Source organism: Poecile atricapillus, chromosome W (genome assembly GCF_030490865.1).
Source record: "Poecile atricapillus isolate bPoeAtr1 chromosome W, bPoeAtr1.hap1, whole genome shotgun sequence".
NCBI lineage: Eukaryota > Metazoa > Chordata > Aves > Passeriformes > Paridae > Poecile > Poecile atricapillus.
The window spans coordinates 89,600,977-89,625,572 of record NC_081288.1 but is presented as its reverse complement, the minus strand read 5'-3'; the positions used below and the strand labels follow the sequence as shown (position 1 = coordinate 89,625,572).

The 24,596-nt window shown below is 44.1% G+C and overlaps 1 protein-coding gene across 9 annotated transcripts in view; it reads left to right on the top strand.

Moving 5' to 3' along the window:
* The window catches only part of LOC131591642 (protein ARK2N-like), a 108,303-nt gene that overhangs the window by 63,534 nt on the left and 20,173 nt on the right, over positions 1–24,596 (top strand). For 6 of the 9 annotated variants that reach the window (XM_058862555.1, XM_058862559.1, XM_058862554.1 and 3 more), the window contains one exon: positions 259–441. The exons of 2 other annotated variants lie outside the window; for them this stretch is intronic. In XM_058862555.1, coding sequence (XP_058718538.1) covers positions 259–441 — 183 coding nt within the window. Of the gene's footprint in view, positions 1–258; positions 442–17,937; positions 18,350–24,596 lie in introns of those variants that run through there. One more of the 9 variants, XM_058862561.1, reaches the window with a different exon arrangement.

The window sequence follows — 24,596 nt, the reverse complement described above, 5'->3', positions numbered from 1 at the left end:
AAAGATAATATACAAATAAGTGATAATTTCATAAATGTGTTTTTCTTACATTTGTGTTTTCTGTGTATGTAAAGGTTAAAATGTCTCTAATTTCAGACTGTGTTCATTAACTGAAGTTTAATGATTCATATAATGTATCACTATAAACTATAAGCTTCATGTAGGAGATTGTATTAACCCTTAAATAATTGTACTTTTAGAGGAAGTTTTCACAGTATGCAGATTTCTAATCTGTGTTGCTTTTCTCTCCTTCTGCAGATGGACCTCCAGTTATAGCTCACTATGATATATCAGACACAAACTCAGACCCAGAAGTGGTGAATGTGGACAATCTGTTGGCAGCTGCAGTAGTTCAAGAGCACAATAATTCTTTAGGAAATCAAGACTCAGGATCTACCTGGAGAACCAGAGGGCTGCTAGAGGAATTGAGTGCTGATACAGGTTTGGTTAAATTCTCTTCCTCTGACATTTGTTCCAACATCACAGTAGGTGTCACTCCCTTTTTTGCTTTCAGTATTTTTAGTTTATACAGCTTTAAAAGCTCCCTAAGTGGATTTTGCAAAAAAAAAATAGTACTGGTGCTTATTAAAAAGGTCTGACATTTCTTCCAAAATATAACTAATAAAAATTGATAACAATTCTTGTAATGTATTTTTGACACTAATTTTCTTATTTATTTTTTCTTTTTTGTTTCCTTTTAATTACTACTTGGAACTTAGGTCTGGGGTTTTGTTGTTGATTTTTGGGTTTTTTTAATGAAAATTAGCTAAGCTTGTTACTGAATGATTGATTATGACAACCCATGCCACCAGCTAGTAAACTGGTCTGCTAAAGAAGACGTTGGAGCCTGGGTTCTAAGGCAGAGTTAGTTTATTTCAGCTCGAGTTGAGTGCCTCCAGAGAAGGACCCTGAACAAAGAAATTCCTGGATCTTTATACCCTTACAGTCTGTGCACCTGATTGTCACGCAGCCTGCACGCATCTCTTGGTCCAATGGCAATTTATGGTCTGGGGTCTTCTAACACATCACTGGATTCTTTCCCCATGTCCACATGGGCAGGCCATTAACTGCTCTTATCTTCCAGCTTGGGCCAGCCTTGGGGGCCTCCAGGGTCTCAACCCTTATCTGAATGTATGCAGCCTTTGTTTCCTCCCCTGTTTAGCCATCGATGCTAAGTGTTCATTTAAAGTTCACTGATCCTAAGCTTTGAGAAGGGTGCACTCATGCCAAGCTGTAAGCAAGTTACAATTAAACTTAAACCTATACAATTAATTTCTGATATTTCATATTTAAATGTAAACTTAATTTGATCACAAACAGGTCATAATCTAAGTATTGGAATTGTCTGTGTGTATCTTTTTTTTCATTCTCACTTTATTTCTTTAAAATACAAGCAGTAATTCTTCCCATATTCCATCTGCACATTAGAAAATTGGACAGACCAGCATCAGATAAACATGATGGGTAAAAAGGTGCTGGTAAGTGAGCTTAGCATTTTATTTGGTTTGCATGGCCTGGTTTTGGTAGCTGTGGGGCTACAGGGGTGACTTTTGTGAGAAGTTGCTAGAAGCTTCCTCCATGTCTGGCAGAGTCAATCCCTGGCAGCTCCAAGGATGGATGTGCCTCTGGTCAAGGCTGGGCCAATTAGCAATGGTGGTAACACCTCTATGATAACATATTTAAGAAGAAAGAAAAAAGTTATTGTGCAGTTGTAATTGTGGCCAGAGAAGAGCAGAGTGAGAATACATGAGAGGAGCAACTATGGGGACACCAAGGTCAGCGGAAAAGGAGGGGGAAGAGCTGCTCCAGGTGCCAGAGCTGAGATTGCCCTGAAGCCTGTGGTGAAGACCATGGTGAAGCAGCTGTCCCCCTGCAGCCCATGGAGGAGACCCACGCCAGAGCAGGTGGATGCCTGAGAGGAGGCTTTGACCCCATGGGAGGCCCGTGGAGAGAGACCTCTCTGGAGCAGTCTGTTCTTGATGGACTGTACCCTGAGGAAGAGTGATCCATGTTGCAGCAGTTTGAGGGGTACTGTTGCCTGTAGGATGGACGTATGTTGCAGCAGTTCTCAAAGAGCTGTTGCTTGTGAGATGGAGCCATGTCAGAGAAGTTTACAGAGAGCTATCTCCTGTGGGAGGGACCCCACAGTGGAGCAGGGGAACGATTCCTCTCCCTGAGCAGCAGGAGAAGCCACGAGTGATGAACTGACCATAACCCCCATTCCCTGTCTCTCTGTGCCACTGGGGTAAGAAGTAGAGCTGGGAAGGAGGGAGATGTGGGGGTAAGGTGTTTTTAAGGTTTTATTTTACTTCTCATCCTGCTCTGATTTTGTTAGTAATAAATTCAATTAATATCTCCAATTCTAGGCTGTTTTGCCTGTGACATTATTTGGTGAGAGATCTCTCCAGGTCCTTATGTCAACATATGAACCCATTGTTATATTTTCTCTCCCGTCCAGCTGCAGCAGGGGAGTGATAAAGAGCAGCTTTGGTGGGTGCCTGGAATCCAGCCAGCATCAACCCACTCTTCCATGGGGTGCAGTCCTTCAAGGACAGGCTGCTCCATCAGGGGCTCCTCTCTCCATGGGCCTCCCACAGAGTCACAGCCTCCTCTCAGGCATCTACCTGCTCCAGCATGGGTCTCTTCCATGGGCTGCAGGTGGATCTCTGCATCCCCATGGATCTCCATGGGATGCAGGGGGGCAGCTGCTTCACCATGGTCTTCACCACAGGCTGCAAAGCAATCTCAGCTCTGGTGTCTGGAGCATCTCCTCTCCCTCATTCTTCACTGACCTTGGTGTGTGCATAGTTGTTCCTCTTGCATATTCATATATTCTCACTCCACTCTTCTCTGGCTGCAATTACAACTGCGCAATAACTTTTTTTTCTTTCTTCTTAAATATGTTATCACAGAGGCATTACCACCATTGCTAACTGGCCCAGCAATGATCAGAGGCACATCTGTCTTTGAAGCCCCCAGGGATTGGCTCCGCCAGACATGGAAGAAGCTTCTAGCAGCTCCTCACAGAAACCACCCCTGTAGCCCCCCAGCTACGAAAGCTTGGCCACGCAAACCCAATATATTCCACCCTTCACCTCTGTGAATCACATATTTAAGAATTATCATTAAAATTTGGTTGGCTAGCTGAATCGGTAGATCATAAGACTCTTAAGGTCATGGATTCGGGCTCCACATTGAGTGCCAAAAAGGACTGTACGGGGCTGATCTTGACTGGACACCAGGTGCCCACCAAGCCACTCTATCGATCCCCTTCCCAGTGAGACAGGGGATAGAAAATAAGATGGAAAATAGCTAGTAGATTGAGGTAAGGCAGTTTAATAAAGAAAAAAAAAATTGCCCACACGTAAGCAAAGGGGAAAATAAATTATTCTCCACTTCGCATTGGCAAGCTTTCTTCAGCCACTTCCCAGGAAGCAGGGCTTCAGCATGCATAGCAGTGGCTCAGGAAGGAAAACATTGTAAATAACAAATGCCCCCCCTGTCCTTCCTCCCTCCCTTAGCTTTTATATCTGAGCTGATATCATATGGTATGGAATACCTCTTTGGTCATTTTAGGTCAGCTGGCCTAGTCATGTCCCCTCCCAGGATCTTGCCCACTCCGGACCTCTTGATGGAGGGTGTGGGGGGGGGGGGGAGGTAGGTAATGTTGAGAGACAGCACTGATGCTGTGACAGCGCTGCTCAGCAGTAACCAAAACACTGGTGCGTTATCAACACCTTTCCAGCTGCCAATAGAAAGCACAGCACTGTGAGGCCTGCTATGGGAAAATAAACTATCTCTACATTTTGGAATACTTCTGAGTACGTTTGTCAATACTGGTCTTTTCTTACAGTCTCTAGGATTGCAGATTTGGAAAGTAAAATTTTCAAATCTTTCATCTTGTTCACAAATTTCATTTTCAGCAGGTATCTAGTTTAACAGACATTAAAGGATGTGTACCCATGGGAGAATAACAACATGAATTTTATCTAAGTGAAAAATCTTATTATGCTATCGCATCTTTGTACATAGGTGTCTTAGGGTGACTGTATGGTCTGGTAGCCCCATTGTCTGTCTTTTTGGTCCAGATATAAGTCTTGTGCCTGATGCCTAAAGAGGCTACATGGAACAGAGCCTGGACAGAGTTAAAGGAATAAAGTAAGTATTTATTAAAAGGCCTTTACAGGATACACCTTGGGCAGTACAAGAGCCCGGCCGTAGCTCTACCCAAGATGGATGCAAGATGCATGACCAGTCACGAGTTTTCACACTTTTATAAGTTTTTGTCCATTTACATATTGGGGTTAATTTTCCAATTACAGCTTCAGGTCATGAGGTCCCATCCTACCAGATTGCTCGCCTCAATTTGCCATTGTTTATACCTTTTTAGCCTGAAGCTGCAACAGTGTCCTTGGTTCTTGGGCTGGAAAAGGATTGTTTTGTCTAACTACCCCATGAAGAGAACTTGCTAACACTTTATATGAAGTTCAGTCACATACTAATGCAGTACAGAATCTGAAAAATATGAAAGTTAAAACTTAAGACATCATGCCTTTAAGAGTGAAAGGTGGAGGGAAGTGGTAGAATGCTTTTTCAACGTGCAGTTTTGTGTGCAGAAGCTTCACTTCCTCCCCCGGATTCCTTTGTCTCGGCATGTCTTTCTCATGGGCTTGAGAAAGTGGACCCGGCTAGCTCAGTTGGTAAAGCATGAGACTTAATCTTGAGAAAGTGGAAAGGAGCAGGTCAAAGCTCCCGTGGTGGTCAGTAGGGGGATTGTGCATTTTAGCCACTGCAGCATAGCCTGGGCAACACAGAGACATGTGGGCTCTCCTTTTTTTAATTCATGAAGCGGTTGGGGGAGGGGCTGCTGGAATCTGCCTTTTCAGAGGAGACACCTTTTGGATGTTTCCTCCCAAATTTATCTCCAACCAGGACAATAGGCAAATATTTTAGACTGTTTTGCAAGCCCTGATGTTGTAGGGCAGACAAAACATATTTGGCATCATCCTAATGTTCATGCAAAGAAATTAACAGCATAGGCATGTTACTAGGCATTAAATTAATATGGCCAGAGGCTGTAAATCTATCTCTATGTTATAATCTTGATTGACACTCAGCTACACTTACAGTATTTACTCTGCTAATCATGGTTTCTCTACTGCTATTTATTTTTTGTCTGAACTTAAAGCTATGGTAAGATATGGAAGCTCTTTTAGAGCTTCCCTTTATACATCTGAGGATTAATTTGGGGGCTATTGAAGAGCCAGCTTGCTTTGCTCCTCTGCCAGGCATTACCCTGTCAAGCAAAGGCTACAGAATGGTGATATGTCATCAATACATTAATACAACATAATAAAGTGGGTTGATATCCACACCAGTTTGTGTGCATCAATGGCTAAGGATTATGTTGCTCTTCTGCTTCCTGTATTACCAAAAATTTGGGAAAACCCCCCCCAACTCCTTAATACCAATGTAGCATTAAGAAGCAAGCATTCTTTATTTGGCCGGATGCACAAGGGGATATCGCCTCCAAAAATCGTTCATGCTGAATACAGGAAAGCTTCTGTATTTTACATACATATTCATTGATTGTCTCAGAATAAGCATATATATGATTATCATTTCCCCAAAATTGTTAACATATTTTCTCTCCCTTTTATGAATGCATTCTTAGTGGTCAGGGGACCCCAATGTTATAGTTGACCTGGTAAAGTTGGCAGAACACTGGGTCTGGTGAACTTCCAGTTCTCCTTACACAATGGGCATTGTGCAGTTCCATAGGCCAGTGGTTTTTGAAGAATAAGCATTGTGTTATCTCATCAGATGTAGACAATTTATCATCTGGTAACATCCCTCCCCTTTGAGACTTGTGAAGCTTTGTCTTCCCTTCAAACCTTCATAAGCCTGACTTTGCTTTTTTACTAACATCATCTAAGTTCCTCACGTTGCATTAGCAATCATATTTTTTATGCAGCTTGTTGAATTTTGTTAAAGCAAGTAACATAATCACAATTATTACTATGATCACAATTATACTTTGCAAATGTGAGGCCAACCAACCACTCGGAGAAAATCCAAATCCTTTAAATATTTTATTTAACCAGTTGTTTTTTAATCCTGCCCTTAATTCTCTGCTAGATGCAGCAACCTATTTTATCCTTTCTACCTGGTCATCCAATTTAACAGTCACATTCATAATGTGCACACAAGTATTGTTTAAATTTAAGTATCCACATATTCCATGTTCATGCAACAGCAATAGGTCTGAAGCCAATCTGTTTTGTAAGGTCATTTTAGTCATGGCTTGCAATTGTTCATTTATTTCAGTAAACCCCAAATGAATTGCATTTGCTAAAATTTCCATTTGCAGAGTTAAATTGTGTATAGCTAGTCTGTTCCTAAAGGTAGATATTTGAGGAGTAAAGATGGATTCTTATATCCATCCCACTACCGTTCCCTTTATCTTTACCATGTATTACCAGATTTTTGTCAAATTGCTGACTAAAGCTCTGCACAGAACTGGTGTTAGCAAACAAGCTGTTATAGAAGTTAAATTCTGTAATCTGCAAAAAACCTTGCACTAAATTGAAGACCACATTCCCCTTCCCAGAGGATAAGAATATAGTTTCTATTATTATTATTATAAATATGCAATTATTTATCATCCTCATCTAGATCCAATAAATAGTATCCTCTTAGAAAATCATATTCTTTACCTAAAACAATAGGATTGATACATAAAAAAACCTACACGGTGTTAGTCAGTCTTGTTTCTGCTGTGTTTGATGTGTGTTTGATGGTTTTGTCACTACGGCAGTTTTACCTGCATGTTATGAACCCAGTGCTTGATTCTTTCTACCTTGAGTGCAGTGTAGGTTACCAGGAAGACTTGATATGGTCCCCTCCACTTCTGTTGGATTGATCCAAAGTTCCAGGTTCTGATGCACACCATATCTTCTGGTTGGAAAGGATGTACATGCGAGTGTAACTCCAGTTAACAATGTACCTTTTAAGATTTGATAGAGTTAGTCCCAATGCTATTAAATATTCATTTTAGCAAAACTTTTGACACTTCCCTTGCCTTGTTGGTGTGACATGGAAAAGTTTCTGGCCATCTAGAAAAAGTACTAAAATACTAAAATGTACTAGTCCCCATTCTTCCTGAGCAGTTCTGCAAAATTAATTTGCCAATAATCACCTGGTGAATTCCCCTGTTTTACTATCCCTGGAGGTGGCCGCCTTCCTTCCTTGAGATTATTATGCAAAACAAATCACATATTTTGCAAGAACTGATGTATGAATTTCTGTCATCTTTCTGCTTACTACATTCCTTTGTAAACTAGTCACCATATTGTCTATTTCTTAATGTGTTTCCTGATGTTTTAGTTTCATTATCTTATACATTAATTGTGGAGGTACAATTATCTGCAGGCATGAGGTTACCAATCACCCTGACTACTATAATTTGTTTTTTGTTCCAGAACATTTAACTTTTGCTAGGTATTAGTGCAAGGATACCTTTTTCAGCAATGTCTTTAGCATTTTTGTCAGTTACTTGATTCCCTGTATTAACTGGGGAGTCTCCAAACTGATGGGCTTTACAAGGGCACCACGGCCACTTCTTTTGACTTTTACTTTTGCACACTCTGTAGTAGTTGACTAATTTCTTCTTTGTACTTAATAGGAAACCTCTGTGGCAATAACAATCCCCTTTTCTTCCATATGGTTTCATGGGAGTGTATGATTTCAAAAATATATTTTAAATCAGTCCATATGTTTACTCTTTTCCTTCAGTGATTTCTAGCACTCACTGTAAAGTCATTAATTCTTTTTTTTTGTGCTGATGTGTTGAAAGGTAAAGCTTGGGCTTCTATTACCTGGGTCAAGGTTCCCACTGCATACCCAGCTGCCCATTTTCCATTTTGTACAATGCTGTTCCTACTGGTGTGCACATCCAGTTCTGGCTCCCAGATGGAAGCACTCTTGAGATCCAGTCTGCCAGAGCACACTTGTTCAATAGTTACCATGAAGTCATGGCACAAAGGTATCTAGGCTTCTTCTGAAGCTTGGAGAAACATGGCTGGGTTCAAAGCAGTGGTTACCTTAAGTTCAACATTGTCCTGCTCCAGTAGGGCAACTTGGTATTTCAGCATTCTGCTAGCAATATCCAATGTCCTCCTTTTTGTTCCAAACCAGCTATTACCATGTGGGGTACATATCAGCTTTTGTGCCTCTCTGCAGCTACCACTGCTCTCAAGCATCTGGGTCATGCTTTACTCACAATGTCCAATTGTTTGGACAGGCTTCTTCTATGACCCCAAATGCTGTGCCAGTACCCCTAGTGCCAGGTGCATCCTTTCATGCACAAATAAACAGCTCAAGTGATTTGGTTGTATGGGAATCCCAATGCAAGGGTTGACATTAAGGCTCTTTTAGGGCTTTAAAGGCCTTCTGACTCTCAGGAGTCCATACCAAGTAATTTTTTGGTGGAGGATCATAGAAGGGTTTTGCCAGTACCCCATAACTGACGGTCCATAACCAACACCATCTATCCACACCTAAGAAGGCTTGTAGTCCTTGGCTCTGGAGTCTGGCAAAAGGCTCTCTTTCAGCTGCTTCCCAAGCTTCTTTCTTCCTGCAAGATCTCAAAACCAAGATATATTACTGCTTTTCTGCCTATTTGTGCCATTTTCTTTGACACCCTGTATCCAGACTGTCCTAAGAAATTTAACAGATTTACAGTATCATTGAGGCACTTCCTTTCAGTCTTGGCAGAATATCATCTACACATTGTAGTAAAGTTCTGTCCAGATTTTCTTTTTCCAGGTTTCAGTTTTTGGTTTTTTTTTTTTGCTAACTGTCAAATATAGTGGGGCTCTTTTGAAGCCCTGGGGTAGCACAGTCCATGTTATCTATGCTTTCCACCCAGTGTTTGTATTCTCCCACTCAAAAGCAAACAATTTCTATCTGGGTCAAGAGGTATTACAGAAAAAGGCATCCTTAAAATCGAGCACTGTGAACCATTTGTATTCCCCTTTCAGTGTTGTCAAGAGTGTGTACGGTTTCGCTACTACTAGATAAATATCACATACTTTTTATTAATGGCCCTTAAATCTTGTATTAATCTATGCTTCCCATTTTGCTTTTTAATGTGTAATATCGGGGTGTTATATTCTGACTCATACCCTTTCAATAACCCATATTCTAAAAATTTTTCTATAAGCTTTTCAAACCCCTTCCTTGCCTCCCACTTAATAAGATAATGTTTTTGCTTAACCAGTCTAGCTTCAGGTTTAAGAGTAATTCTCACTGCTTTGGCCACCTTTGATCATCCAGGCATCTCAGTTGCCCATACCAACATGGTTACAGAATTATCTACCTCCTCTGAGATTTCTTCCAACTCTTTTGATTACTGTGACATAAAATCTTTGCCTCAACAGCTTTTTATTTGGGTATTTGAATTTGTATTTTCCCATCCTGGAAAGTTATTTGAATAACCAATTTTCCCAATAAATCTCTCCCCAACAAGAGGATTTGTCATTCAGGCATATACAAATTGATGTGTCCCCTCCACTGTTTTCTTAATTTAAATAGTAATAGTTATAAAAAAAAGACCTGTCCCTTTCCTCTCTGTCACACCCACAGTGCTTACAGGTTTCAAGCTAAGTTTTCCTCTGCATGTATTCAGTACTGAATAAGTTGCTCCTGTATCAATTTAAGAAAATTATCTTTTCATTCCCCAGCAATAATGTAACCAGGGGCTCAGCTAAAGATGATTCCCCTGGTTCCCTTTCAGGGTAATTCTTCATCTTCACTTAAGGTCTTGAGCTTGATGACTTGAAGAGTCAGGTTTAGTTTTTATGTCTTAATTCCCCTGCCTTGGGAAAGCTCCCTTTTCCAATGTCCTCTTTCTTTACAAATTGCCAAAATAAACTTCAGCCACCAACTATTAAAATATTCAACCAATTGTTTTCAAGTGAGAGGGTCCTGAGTCCTAATTACGGTTTCAAATACTTTAGTAACTAGCTGTATCTTCCCTATAAACTCCTGCCACTTTTCTCCATGACATTAAATCCACTGCAGGAGCTCGGAACTTCTGAACAATGAATCAGTATGATTTCACAGAAAGCCTTTGCCGCGGCGGCGGAAAGCCCGGAACACCGCGACTTCTCCAGAAGCAGCCTTGAGAAAGGCTGGCCCGAAGCGCATGCGAGCAGCTTCGAGCAGTCGAGTGATTCCAGCTCAGCTCAGTAATAGTATAGTGATTTCAGCTCAGCTCAGCTCGGCAGCTGCGGCGGCAGGCAACACAGGAAGCAGGGACGAGACAGCCGGTCCAGCGTTCCACCGAGGCACAAGCCTTTATTCAGGCAAAGCTTCGGCAAAGGGTGCCGGTAACAGCGAATCTCTCGAACAGAGGAAAACCCGGGATATTTATGGGGAAGGAGAGGGGCGGGGGGAAGCCCGAGATACCTGTATCGGGGTGGGACAGCAGGGGGAACACCAATGAAACACAACAGTTTAACATAACTAACTCAAAGACCCCTGGGAGCGACATTGTGTCGCTCTTACAGAGAAGTATCTCCTCTCCAGGGGAGGGCCAGTATCTCGGGCCCAGCGGGCTCCTCCGTACCCACAAGCCTTTATTGTTTACATTATGCACTTACTTATAGATTCTAAAACTACTGTTCACGCGATCATGCATTACTTTATTGGTGCCTCTATACTGTCCACGTGCTGAGCATGCACTCCTCAGGCTTTGTGATTGATTACAGTCCAGGTGTTCAACAGCCTTCTGTTATCTGCTTCTTGTGGTCTTGTTTTTCTGTTTCTCAGCCTCTTCTTTCTTATTTTAGAACAATTTATATTTCAGCAACCTTGAGGAATTCCAGAGGGTCTGATAAGAAATTCTATAGACAGCTTGGCTGGGGCACACTATGGCCTAAACTCTTCAGATACATTGCTACTACAATCCACGATTAAAAATGGGTTTTTTACTGTTACTGGACCATGATTCCTGACCACCTGCTGGAAGGGAGCCATCAGAACTTCCTCAGCATCTCCCCTAACATCTCCTTTCTGCCTTTTAGTGCATCCCACAATCAGACTAAAATCCTTCAATCCCCTAAAATGTTCCCTCCATTCCAGTCCACTTTCCTACAACCTCCTCATACATCTAAATGGTGATTGATCATTCCACCCCCCCGCCCCCCTTTCTTTGCTGAGGAGCAACCATCAGCTCTAAATCCTCCTCTTCTTCTCACCTGCACTTTAAACACCTCTGTCCTATTCTGCACACAGAACAACATCTCTTCAACCCTTTGCCTTTTTTTTCCTTTTCAAGGGCTAAAATTAATGGATCTTATGGGGTTCTCCTGCATTCCTTTTGCCGTTCTGGATTATTTCTTAGGGTGAAAAAACAAGTCAACATAAAGAACTTCATCCCACTTATTCTCCCTTCTACAAAACAGCATTAATTGCAATATGGGATTATACTGTAAGGTTCCATCCTTAGGCCATTTCTCTTGATCTTCCAGTATGTAAAGTGGCCACCACTGATTAGAAACTTTTATACGTTTTTCTTGCATAAGGGGATCACTCCAAATTTGTTTCCAGTGTTTCAAGATACATTGCAGTGGTGACACCGGTGAAACCCCTTTTGAGTTTTTGTTTCCCATTACAACCAATTATCATTTAGGAGCTCCTAGAAGGGACTCTAACCCTTCCCTGTTCCCACCTTAGGTACCTTTAAACCCAACCCTGCAAAGGTTTTTCTGGGACTAACAGGCAGGTTAACAGTTAACACCTTTAAAGTAAATAATGCCTTTATCTTACCAGGGGTCTTGCTTCGATTTTCTTTGGGCTGGGGTTTGAAGGTTCTCCCTGAGAATCCCTTGATGCTGGCTGGTGGTCCTGCGATCCCTTGGATCTGTTGAAATTCAGGAGTATGTTCCACCTGGGTTTCCAAAACTGTTACCAAAAATTTGGTAAAATAAAAAACAAAAACTCTTTAACACCAATGTAGCATTAAAAAGCAGGTATTCTTTACTTGTCTGTATACACAAGGGGATATCTCCTCCAAAAATCATGCTTTAGCAGCAGTGACATTCAGAAGAGAGGCGATGAGAATCTCTGAGATGGTGATCATAAATTCATCAAATGGTTTAGGCTGAAAAGGACATTAAAGATCATCTCATTCCAACCCTCCTGCCATGGGCAAGTGTTGCCGCTGAAGATGAATAGATCACACGGACACAGGTCGAGGTGTGGTGAAGAGAAGAGAAAGTTTATTTTTCCTCCCAGGATTTATAGGCTTCTGATCATGGCCAGGGATTGGATGGTCAGGATAACACTTTCTCACTGCACTGGCCATGAGAGATGCCCATCACAAGACGTCTAACAGAAAGAATGTACACATATCTATGTTTACAGTTACTGTCCTGGGAAAGTCTTTAGAAAACTATGTTAGCAAGCTCAGAAGCTGAGTTTTCAGGGCGACAGGCAAGGGCCCCTTCCCCTAGACCAGGATGCCCAAAGCTCCATCCACCCTGGCCTTGAACACTCCCAGGGATGGAGACAGCCACAGCTTCTTTGGGCAACCTGTCCCAGTGCCTCACCACCTTCACAGGAAACAATTTCTTCCTAATATCTAATCTAAACCTGCCCTCTGTCAGTTTGAAGCCACCAGCACATTGTTGAGGCTGGGTTCTGGGGGCCTGTCCACCCCCCAGCTTCTGCCAGCAACAAGCCCAGATAGTCAGGCTGTCCCAGGGGTAACCCTTGGAGCATGGTCAGAGGCTTTAGGGTGATCATCTCTTTTAGCAGCGATTTCTGCTCTGTGATCAGCTCTGTTCAGCCTATCCAGCTCTGTTCAGGGGTTATCCCAGCCAACGCAGACAAGAGGCTGGAAGACCATATAGCGTTCCGCAGAGAGTCTTTTAATGCAGGCTTCAGCAAAGGGGGCCAGTGATGGTCTAACCACTGATCTGGGCAAAAGCTGGGGTTTTTATAGGGAAGGGGGGAATTGGGAAGGGGAATGGTCTGAGAGGGGATAAGGTGACCAATAGTTAACAGGGAGATAACATGGGGTCCTTAGGCAGGAAGGAGTCCACAGCTTAGTCACAGTGACTAGGCAGTTTTATCTTATCTTAGGGGGTTGATCTCCAGGGAAGATGCCTGTCGGAGGACTGGGCCTCCTCCACAGCACATGAATCAAAGCCTCTGAGCACTTCCACTTCATGTTTCTCTGTGTGCCTATCTACTTTATTAAATAAAGAAATATCTGTTACCCATTTGGGGGCTTTCTGGCAGTCAGTGATATTTGCCAAGAAATGTTCAACTGAACTGTCATGTTAGGAAAAGTCTGCCTGGGCGATTAATTTGTTTTAAGTTCAGCTGACAAATCTTATTTTGCCTTGTGAGGTGGAAACTCCTCCTTTGGGTACCTGGCAGCACATGGGTTTCCTTCCCTTGCAAACCCTGATCAGATGTTGCCCCAAGGGTCTTGGCTTTTACAAAAACTGAACATATGGTCTCTGCCCCTCTGTTTGCTTACATCTTTTCCAAGTACTGTAAGCAGCCAGTAGAAGGTTTCCTGGGACTTATTTTAATTTCCTCTCTCTGTGGTCTCTTCATCTATCTGGGGGTATAATCAGACCTGTATGTTTGCACACCTTTGAAATTGGGTGTTACTGCTTTCTCCCCCTCTGCCCTGCATACTTAGAGAAGGGGATGCAGCTTTCAGCACTGTTTATTCAATACCATTTTAAATCATAGTCATAAGCATGCTTTTGGTGGGGAAAATGCCGTGGCTGGAAATGGAAGTGGGGCCATTTTTGTTTGGCTTGCTCCAGCTAAAGGACCTGCAGACCCCAGCACCCCATGCCCCGCCATTTTCCCCCATTTCCCATCCTTCCAGGATGTTTTTACAGGACAAGAGGCTGAGGAGAGACATCAGCGCTGCTCCTGGGGGATGGTGCTGAACTGACAGCTCTGTCATGCAGCTGAGACCAGTGGAGCCAGGGCTGCGGAGCTTTCGGTTCACCATGGGACCAGTTCTTCCCCCACTTCAGGGTGGCAAAGTGACCTGGAGCAACGGCACTGATTTCAACTGAGTCTGGCCAAGCCAAGAGGGAGTCCAGCTGAGCCAAAAAGGAGCCCAGTGAGGTGGTAGGAAGAGGCAGTGAGGTGGCAGAACCAACCCCCACACACACCCCCAGCGTGGCAGACTGGTGGTAGTGGCAGTGCAGGAACTTGCTGACAAACAACTCAGCAGGGAGAGACACTGCCATCACCACTGCCACTGCCACTGCCGCAGGCAGAGCTGGAAAACCTCCACTGTAGGTCTGGAGCTGCTCCAGGCAGCACCAGCACACCTCATCTGCCATTGCAATCGCTTCATAAGCCCCCATCATCTTGTCTTTGTTTCACAGAGGCCACATGGGCTGCCCGGGAATGGCAGACATCTTTTCTTTGTTTCAGGGGGGCCATATGACACCTTGCTTCTGTTGGTTAAACCATTCCCTCTTTTGCACAATTTTCTTTTCTATTGTTGTGTTTGTTACTATTTTATTTTAGCAAAATTGTGTCTCTACCCTTTTTTAACCTCTCATAGTTTAGGTTTTAGGTTTTTTCTTCCCTCCACTCGTGTGAGGGAGGGAAGGGGCTTATGCAGTCTTAACCTTTTCCTCACTGTAAAACCCCTAAATTTTTGCTGTCCAGTGTGGGGTGTGAGAGAGAAGTTAGTCACAATTTAAATCGAGGCATTCGTGTGTTGGAATATAGAACCCCCTGGTCATCGTATCACTTGGTCTATTCAAGTGGGTGTGGCACCTAGACATGTATATATTCCTGTATGTGCTCCTCACAACAAGATTTGTCAAAGTAGGGAGAAGGATCAGGGTTGCTCTGGTAGTGTGTACAGTGTGACATTCATTCATGACATTATAAAATCAAAGGAAACGAGGATCATTTGGTATGTGTATTTGATGTTGTTTACCTGTCCTGGTCTGGCCTGCTACTTCTGTAAGTTTATTAATAATCATACCCAGCCTGTGGGGGGAACAGGAGAGGATGATTTTCCCCAGCCTTTCACATCTTTCTTCCCCTTCAGGTCTGCCACAACAGTTTTTGAGAACATTGAATTCCCTCTGGATGCTAAGGAAAGCATCATTTTGTTGCTAACTCTGCTATGTCTCCTCTGTTACAGTCTGCATTGTGTTTAGAGACAATCCAAAGATTTCTAGGGAAGCTGTCCAGAGACCTGCTCCAGGGGTGGATAGCCATGAGTGTGGGAGGACGTGAGCAAGTATTTGGAGGGTTTGTCTGCTCCAGTGGTTTGGAAGTTTACCCCTGAACAACTACAGGACCCTGTTAAACACATTAAATGTATGAAGGGAAAATGATGCGGCAGCTCCAGAGAAGGGCAGCTTACTGCAGCATTCTGGGCACTGGCCACTGTCTACTAGATACTGCTCATAATGGTACAGCACCTTCCAGGGGAAGGGAAGGAAAAGAAATCAACAGGCACCATGGCCACACAAATGGTCAACCCAACCAGACAGACAGCCCGAGCCAGTAGCAGTCACCTCTGTTCAGAAGAGGAAATTCAAGACCAAATCAGTTTGCTTAGTGAGTGATGAAGGGGAGGCATGACCATCTGTCCTGGGGTGACTTTATGATGCTTGTATCCCCAACTGCCTTGTTTATGTTATATATTAAGTTCTGCACCTTTAGGACTGGATCTGAGAGCGAAGGGGGAGTGTCACACTATATTAGGAATGTCAAGAAGCACGACACAACTCTCTTGTGAGTTGAACAGGAGAGCAAGGTTTATTACCTCGGATTTTCTTTTATAGACCGATATGCAAAAGTACAGAAAGGTAAAACTCTTATTGGTTAGTGAACTAACACATCACGATCATTGGTCAGTGGTGTACACCACCCCTGACCTTCTCTTGCAAGAAAACAAGAAACTGACAAACAACACCTGCAAGGCTGTCTTCTATCTCTGAGGATTGTTTTGATTCTTCTTTATGATTTCCCAGGCCGCTTTCTCAGACAAGTCTGAGAAAATTATATGGCCTGCTTTTCCACAGGCACTGTGCTCCTTGCTTGTTGCTCACATTTAGCATCAATGGGGGGGAAGAAGAAGCGCGCAGTTTGTGTTCAGAAAGAGCCTTCACTGCCCCGCATCCTGCTCCTGGACTGTGTTGTCTGCAGCACAGACAGACAACAACAGAGCTTCTCTTTTGCTTTTAGTTAGTTTTAGCTAGCTGAGGCAGAGAAGTTCCCTGGACTTTTTTCCTTTTTCTTGGATCTGTTCAAACCTGCTCTGGACTGAAAAAAACCAGCCAAACCCCGGGAGCTCACACCTGTGGCCCACCAGGGCCTGGGCCGCGGCACTTTCCAGTGCCAGAGGGACTGATAAGAACCTGAGCGAGCCGAGCTACACTATATGAAAAGGACATTTTCTGGATTTGCTATCTCATCGAACAGAAAGAGGTTATATTGGTTAATATTATTCAATTTCTGTTAAATAAACAGTTTTTTTCCACTTTTCTCTAAGGAAATTTTTTCCCAAACCAGTTGGGGGAGGGGCCTCTTGAATTTGCTTTTCTGGGGGGACCCCCATTTGGAGGTTCTCTCCCAAATTTGCTCTAAACCAGGACACCATCACAACCAGCAAAAGAGACAAAGCCAGAGATAATCATGCAATCCATCTCACTGGGTGAGCTGCATGAGCTGCAGAAAGAGTTTACCCACCAGACAGATGAGTCCATACCGACCTGGCTGCTCCACCTCTGGAATGTCACAGCTGAAGACATGAACCTAGATGATAGTGAAGCCAGGCAATTAGGATGCCTGTCCTGGGATGTGTTTATTGACAAGGGGACCTGTCTTGGTTTGAAAAGACAGGTGTCTGCTAAGGAAGGCAGGAGTCTCCCTTGAAATGGAAAATGTAAACCCCTTCCCTCCAAATTAATATAATTTTGAAATTAAGGGGCTCTCAGGCAAAGATATAGGAATAGGAATAACCGTTCTTTACTAGGAAAATTAAAATGCAGTAGTACAAAAAACCACTGACAGAGTCAGAATACAACCTGACACCCTGTTGGTCAGGATGTTGGTAGCAGCCTGATTAAAGGGTGGTTGCAGTCCTCCTGGAGTGACAGCTGTGGTTCTGTTGAAACAATGATCCTGTAGAAGGGTGTAGTTTTCCTCTGAAGGTCTAGTGGTGGTGTAGATGGGTCTGGTCTTCCTCTGGGAATCCAGTTGAAAAAGGATGTCATGGTGTTCCAAATCTCAGATTTTTATCCAGGTAGGAATGCTTGGCTCCTCCCCCTTGGCTGGAGCATCTCACAATGGGATGATATAATTTTATCAGTCATGCAGTGAGACTCAATGGCCCGTTAACAGAAGATATCTCCCTGGATGGAGGATGGAGGATGGAAGAGAGAAAGAACACTGCCACACCTGGTTTTAACAGCTGGCTTATTAACGGAGGTTATCCCCCCCCCCCCAGAGTTATGAGGGATGGGTCATGGAAAAGATAAAGAACACTGCTCCACCTGGTTCTAACAGATGGTGATAGAATACATACTTCTGGTCATGCACTACAACCTAAGACAGGATTGGGAAAAAAACAAGAAAATCTCAGCCTCTGGGGGTGACTCCTATTGAGCGTCAGGGAAAGATACTTTTGCAGGTGTATTGGGTTTCATTGGCCTGGTTTTCGGTAACTGGGGGACTACAGGGGTGGCTCCTGTGAGAAGCTGCTAGAAGCATCCTCAGTGTCCAGCAGACCCAGTCCCTGGTGGCTCCAAAGATGGATGTGCCACTGGTCAAGGCTGGGCCAATTAAAAATGGTGGTAACGCCTCTGTGATAACATATTTAAGAAGAAATCAAAACAAAAATTGGTGACACAGTTTTAATTTCAGCCAAAGAAAAGAAGAGTGAGAATATGTGAGAAGAAAAGCTATGCAGACACCAAAGTCAGTGAAGAAGGAGGGGGAGGAGATGCTCCAGGTGCCAGAGCTGAGATTCCTCTGCAGACCATGGTGAAACAGGCTGTCCCCCTGCAGCCTGTGGAGGTCCACAGGGATGCAGAGATCCATCTGCAGCCCATGGAGGAGACCCACGCTATCGCCCTGAAAATTAAAACTTCTGATCTTGTTTTCATAGTTTCTAGTCACTTTCCCAGGAAAGTAACTATAAACAGATGTTTATACATTCCTTCTAAGAAACATCTTCTGATGAACGTTTTGCACGACCAGTGTGATTGGGAAGGTGGTAACCTAACTATCCAATCCTTGGTCATTGTCAAGAATCTATAAATACTGGAGTCAGAAAAATAAATGTCTCTTTTTTCCTTATCATACATTGAACTGTGTCCGTGTGAATCATTCCATGTCCTATAGTGACACCACACCAGACCAGGTGGATGCCTGGGAGGAGGCTGTGACCCCATGGGAGACCTATGGAAGGAGAGGCCCTGTTCCCATGCTGGAGCAGCCTGTCCTTGAATGACTGCACCCTGTGGAAGTGATCCATGTTGCAGCAATTTGAGGGATACTGTTGCCTGTAGGATAGACTCATGTTGCAGCAGTTTGCAGAGAGCTGCTGCTTATGAGATGGACTCACATTGGAGAAGTTCATGGAGAACTGTCTCTTATGGGAGGGACCCCATGGTGCAGCAGGGGAATGACTCCTCTCCCTGAGCAGCAGGAGAAACCACAAGTGATGAACTGACCATAACCCCCATTCCCTGTCTCCCTGGGCTGCTGGGGTAGGAGGTAGAGATGGGAAGGAGGGAGACATGGGGGTAAGGGGCTTTTAAGGTTTCATTTTACTTCTTATTATCCTGCTTTGATTTTGTTAGCGATAAATTCACTTACTATCTATACGTTGAGCCTGTTCTGCCCATGATGATGTTTGGTGAGGGATCTTTCCAGGTCCTTATCTCAACCCATGAACCCTTTCTTAAATTTTCTCTCCTCTGTCCATCTGTGGAGGGGAGTGAGTAAGTGGCTTTGGTGGGTGCCTGGCATCCAGCCAGCATCAACCCATGACAGCAGGGAAGACCAAGACCTCTATGAGCAGCAAGGCCAGTGGAGCACCATGGAGGAAGGTATCCGGTGCAAGAGAGAAATAGCTGAGATGGAGATATTTTTTTCAGATGATGAGTAATTCCCTAAAAGTCCAGATTGTTTCCAGTGTGCATCACAGATGTGGATGAAATTCGTATGACTTGGGCCGAGCATATATTCCTGCTACTTAGCACCCCTGCAATAGAAGGGGGGAGAAGACACCTTGGGTTCTTTGGCCACCAAACTCTGAAGATACTATCGCCCTGTTAAAGGCCCATGTCGTGGTAATCGAAACAGAACTGGACAAGCATATCCAGAAATTGGAAGAGAAAATTGAAGAGGGCCATCAGAAACTCAGAGAGTAGCTTACAGAGGGAATGTTCCATGTCTCACCAGTACAGACCAGAGCCCCTGCTATTAGGAGCAGGCATCCCCCAGATGGGAAGAAAGAAGGTACACACCACGAGGTAATCTGTGGTTTTACATGCATGACCATGGAGAAGACATGAAGAGATGGGATGGAAAACCCACCTCTGCCACACCAGCACAGTTACTGGAGTTGAGAGGAAGAACAACTGCCACAAGAAACTCGTCAAGGATAAATGCTGCTCTGGTCTCTCATGGGCAAGCCCCTAGGTAGAATAGAAGAGATGATGCTATGTCCAATCTACTGGAAGGGGCCCCCAGGTCATTCATACAGGGAGGAAGCAACAGGCACTGTGAATAAAACTAGAGGGGCCCCTGCCTCTGGCCAGGTAGAGGCAAGGGACAATCAGATCTATTGTGTTGGGGAAGGTGAAACAGGGAAACCTTATGAATGTGATGGTTTAACAAAAGATTCTGGAAATATGAAGGCTAGAATCAAAGTAGAAATGAAAGCCTGCTTTGAGTCAGGATACTGAGTACTGGTTAACCAAAGAACAATAGCTTAGCCAGCTAGAGGAGAATCCCTGTTGATAAAACAATGTCCTTCTGCTGATAAAGAATGCAAAGGTCAAGAAGCAAGGAAAGAACTTGTAAGGTTTTGTAGAATCTAAAATGCAACACTGTATGTTAATATAGGGAAGCGCATAGGCTGGATGTAAATTCTTTAGTGGGTGTGTCTCATGGTGATTGGATTCTAAGAATTAGAATATTCACGATAGAAAAAGATATATTGAATTGTAACAAGAACTTCGCTCTCTTTACTCTGACCTCTTCGCTCTTTTCTCTTAACTCTTACCCCTCTACCCCTCTCCCCCACTCCTAACTCTCAGCCCCCTCTCCCTGCTCCTACCCCTCTCGTCTTCCCTGCTCTCTCCCTCTGCCTTTTCCCTCTTCCCCCTGCTGCTCTCTTACTCCCTCCCTCCCCCATCCAACCTCTCCTCCCCTGCTCTACCTGTTCTCTCTCCCCTCCCCCGGACCATGTGGACGCCGAGGCTGGTGGCGGACACGGGTCTCCCCTCCTTATACTCTTATAATAAATCGCTTATACTTGAACAGCTTGACCCTGGAGAAGTCTCTCACCGCGAACGAGAATTTATATACACCAATACTATTGGACTGTGTGGATCTGATGGCCTGTCACATCAGACCCATAGGAGTATAAGGCTTCAGTTGACACTAGTGCACGGTGTGCCTTGATGTTCTATCAAGATATGTAGGGACAGAATCTATCTCCATTTCTGGGGTGACAGGGGGATCCCACTAGCTGACTGTACTGGAAGCTAAAGTGAACCTGACTCGGAAAGAGTGACAAAAACACCCCATTGTGACTAGCCCAGAATCCCCATGCATCTTTGGCATAGATTACCTCAGGAGACTGTATTTCAAAGACCCAAAAGGGTACTGCTGGGATTTGGGGATAGCTGCTCTGGAGACAGAAGAAACAAGACAGATGAATACTTTGCCTGGTCTCTCAGAGGACCCTTCTGCTGTGGGACTGCTTAGGGTCAAAGAAGAACAGGTATTGATTGCCACTGCAACAGTGCATCATCGCCAATACCACACAAACTGAGACTCCATGATTTCCATCCATAAGATGATCTGTAAACTGGAGAGCCAGGGAGTGGTCAGCAAGACTTGTTCACCCTTTAATAGTCCTATATGGTCAGTGCGTAAGTCCAGTAAAGAATGGAGGCTGACAGTGGGTTATCATGGCCTGAATGATGTCACACCACTGAGTGCTGCTGTGCCAGACATGCTGGAACTTCAGTACGAACTAGAGTTCAAGGCAGCAAAGTGGTGCTACCATCAACATTGTTAATGCATTTTTCTCAATTTTTTTTAGCAACAGAGTGCAGGCCACAGTTTGCTTTCACCTGGAGGGCCATCCAGTACACCTGGAACTGACTGTCCCAGGGGTGGAAAAACAGCCCAACCATCTGCCATGGAAAAGGGTAAGGCTCCAGAACACTTGCAGTCCATTGATGACATCACCATATGGGGAAACAGAGCAGAGGAAGTTTTTGAGAAAGAAGATAATCCAAATCCTCCTGACAGCTGGTTTTGCCGTAAAGCAAAGTAAGGTCAAGGGACCTGCCCAAGAAATTCAGTTCCTAGGAGTAAAATTGGCAAGATGAACGTTGTCAGATTCCAGTGGATGTGATTAATAAAATAGCAGCTATGTCCCCATTGACCAGCAAGAAGGAAACAGACTTTCCTAGGTGCTGTGGGTTTTTGGAAGATGCACATCCCAGAGTAAAGTCATATTTTTAAGCCCTCTCTATCTTGTGACCCAGGAAAAAAAATTACTTTAAACATGGCCATGAACAACAACAAGGTTTTGAACAGATTGAACAGCAGATTGCTCATGTACTAGCCCTTGGGCCAGTCAGGACAAGACAGGATGTGAGGAACATGCCTTACACTGCAGCCGGGAAGAATGGTCCTCCCTGGAGCCTCTGGCAAAAAGTACCTGGGGAGACTCAAGTATGACCCCTGGGATTCTGGAGTTGGGGGTAAAAAGGATCTAAGGCCAGCTATACCCCAAGTGAGAAAGAGATCCTAGCAGCTGATGAAGGGATTCAAGCTGCTTTAAAAGTGATTGGCACCGAAGCACAGTTCCTCCTGGCACTCTGACTGCCAATGCTGGGCTGGATGTTCAAAGGGAAGGTTCCTTCCATGCATCATGCCACTGGTGCTTCATGGATTAAGTGGATGGCTCTGATGACACAGCAAGCTCAGAAAGGAAATCCTGATTGCCCTGGGATCTTGAAGATCATCATGAACTGGCCTAAAGGTGAAAATTTTGGACTATATTTGGAAGAGGAGGAAGAGAAGGTGAGAGGTGCTAAGGAGGCCCCAGCATATAATCAACTACCAGAAGATGAAAAGAGAAACTCTTCACTACAGCTCCTGACGTATTGGAGGGATACATTGAAAATTAAAAGCTGCTCTACATAGTCCCACACGACAAGTCACAGAAGCTATTGAGGGACAAGGTGGATCAAGTCAGGTTACAGAGCTGAAAGACATCCATCTGGCTTTATATATGGCTGAAAGAGAGAGATGGCCAACAGTCTACTTCTACACTGACTCCTGGATAATAGCAAGCACCTTGTGGGGATGGGTGGACCAATGGAAGAAGTCCAATTGGCAGCACAGAGGAAAACCCATCTTGGCTTCTGAAATGTGGCAAGAGATCGCTGCCTGGGTGTATCGTGCCAGTTGTGGGTGGGGAGACAAAAATCCATGACTCTTGCTCCAGGTGCTCATGAGACAAAACAGCCTCGTTTATTATTCAGAACTCACTTAAATACCCAATTCAAATATCCCAGGCTAGACAGCCATTGGCTGATATCTCTCTCCCTGCCCAGCTTCCTGGACAGTGGTGTGCTTACTTCTCAGCTTGGATGGGTCCGGCTGAGGGTCCCCCGTAACTTATCCGGGGACATTTTCAGGCATGAACTAGGCTAGCTGAATTGGATTTGTGTTATAGTCAGATTTACTTTGTCCAGTCCAGGCCAGCTGTACTGTGACAATGTTGTGACACCTGGGTAAAGAAGATGACTGCAAAAGTACATCATGTATGTGCTCACATACCTAAGATTTGGGCTAACAAAGAGCATCACAACAACAGACAGATCAAGCTGCCAAGATTAAAGTGTCTCAGGTAGCCCTGGACTGGCAATATAAGGGTGAGTTATTTCTGTCTCAGTGGGCTCATGGCGCCTCAGGTCATCAGGGAAGAGATGTAACATACAGATGGGCTCATGACCAAGGGATGGACTTAACCATGGAACCTATCTCCCAGTTTATTCATAACTGTGAAATGTGCTGCAATCAAGCAGGCCAAGCGGGTAAAGCCTCTGTGGTGTGGGGGGGACAATAGTCAAAATATAAATATGGGGAGGCCTGTCAGATTGATTGCATCACACTCCTGCAAACCTGCCAAGGCAAATGTTACGTGCTTACAATGTTGGAAGACATCACTGGATGGCTGGAGACACACCCTGTGCCTCACGCCACTGCCCAGAACACCATCTTGGGCCTTGAAAAGCAAGTCCTGTGGCTTCATGGCACCCCAGATAGAATTGAATTGAACAATTGGACTAATTTCAAAAACAACCTCATAGACACCTGGGCCCAAAAGTGTGGTATTGAATAGGTATATCATATTCCCTGTCATGCACCAGCCTCTAGGAAAGTTAAACTGCAGAATGGACTGTTAAAAACCACATTGAAAGTAATGGGTGGAAGAACCTTAAAATATTGGGATGTGCATTTAGCCAAGGCCACCTGGTTAGTTAACACCTGAGGTTCTACCAATTGAGCTGTCCCTGCTCATTCAGGACCCTTATGTACCACAGAGAAAAAGTCCCTGTGGTGCAAATGAGAAATAGGAAAGACAGTTTGGATTAGTCCTGTCTCAGGCAAAGACAAACTTATCTGTGGGATCGTTTTTGCTCAAGGACCTGGTTGCACTTGGTGGGTAATGTAGGGGTATGGGGAAACACAATGTGTACCTCAAGGGGATTTGATTTTTGGGTGAGAACTGTTTGTAATGTTGAATTGTATATGTAATACTGGTTGTTGAATGACACTCCCACTGTATATCGTAAATACCCTGGCAAATGAATTTGGACTACTCAAGTTACACTAGTCACAGACTAAAATGAACTCAAGAAATATCTTGGGGGAACTGTCATTGATCACTTAATAACTGCTTGTATAGTTATTTGTATGCATATGTGTATGCTTTTGAAAGCCATAAAATCTGGGCATGAGTTGCATGGTATAGTATAAGGGGTGCCAATGTCCTGGGTACAGAGACAAAGGGGTGGAGCTTTCAGTGGTGTTTATTCAATACCATTTTACATCATAGCCATGGGCATGTGTCAGGGTTTGACACTGGCTAGAAGCCAAGCACCCACGAAAAACCATTCACTCATTCTCTTCTGCTATAGTTGAGAAGAGGAGGGGGAAAGAACAACCAAAAGGGCTCATGAGTTGAGGTAAGGATTGGGAAGAAGCACTCAAGGGCAAAACAGGCTCAGAACTTAAAAGGTATAAAGAAAAAAATATTAACA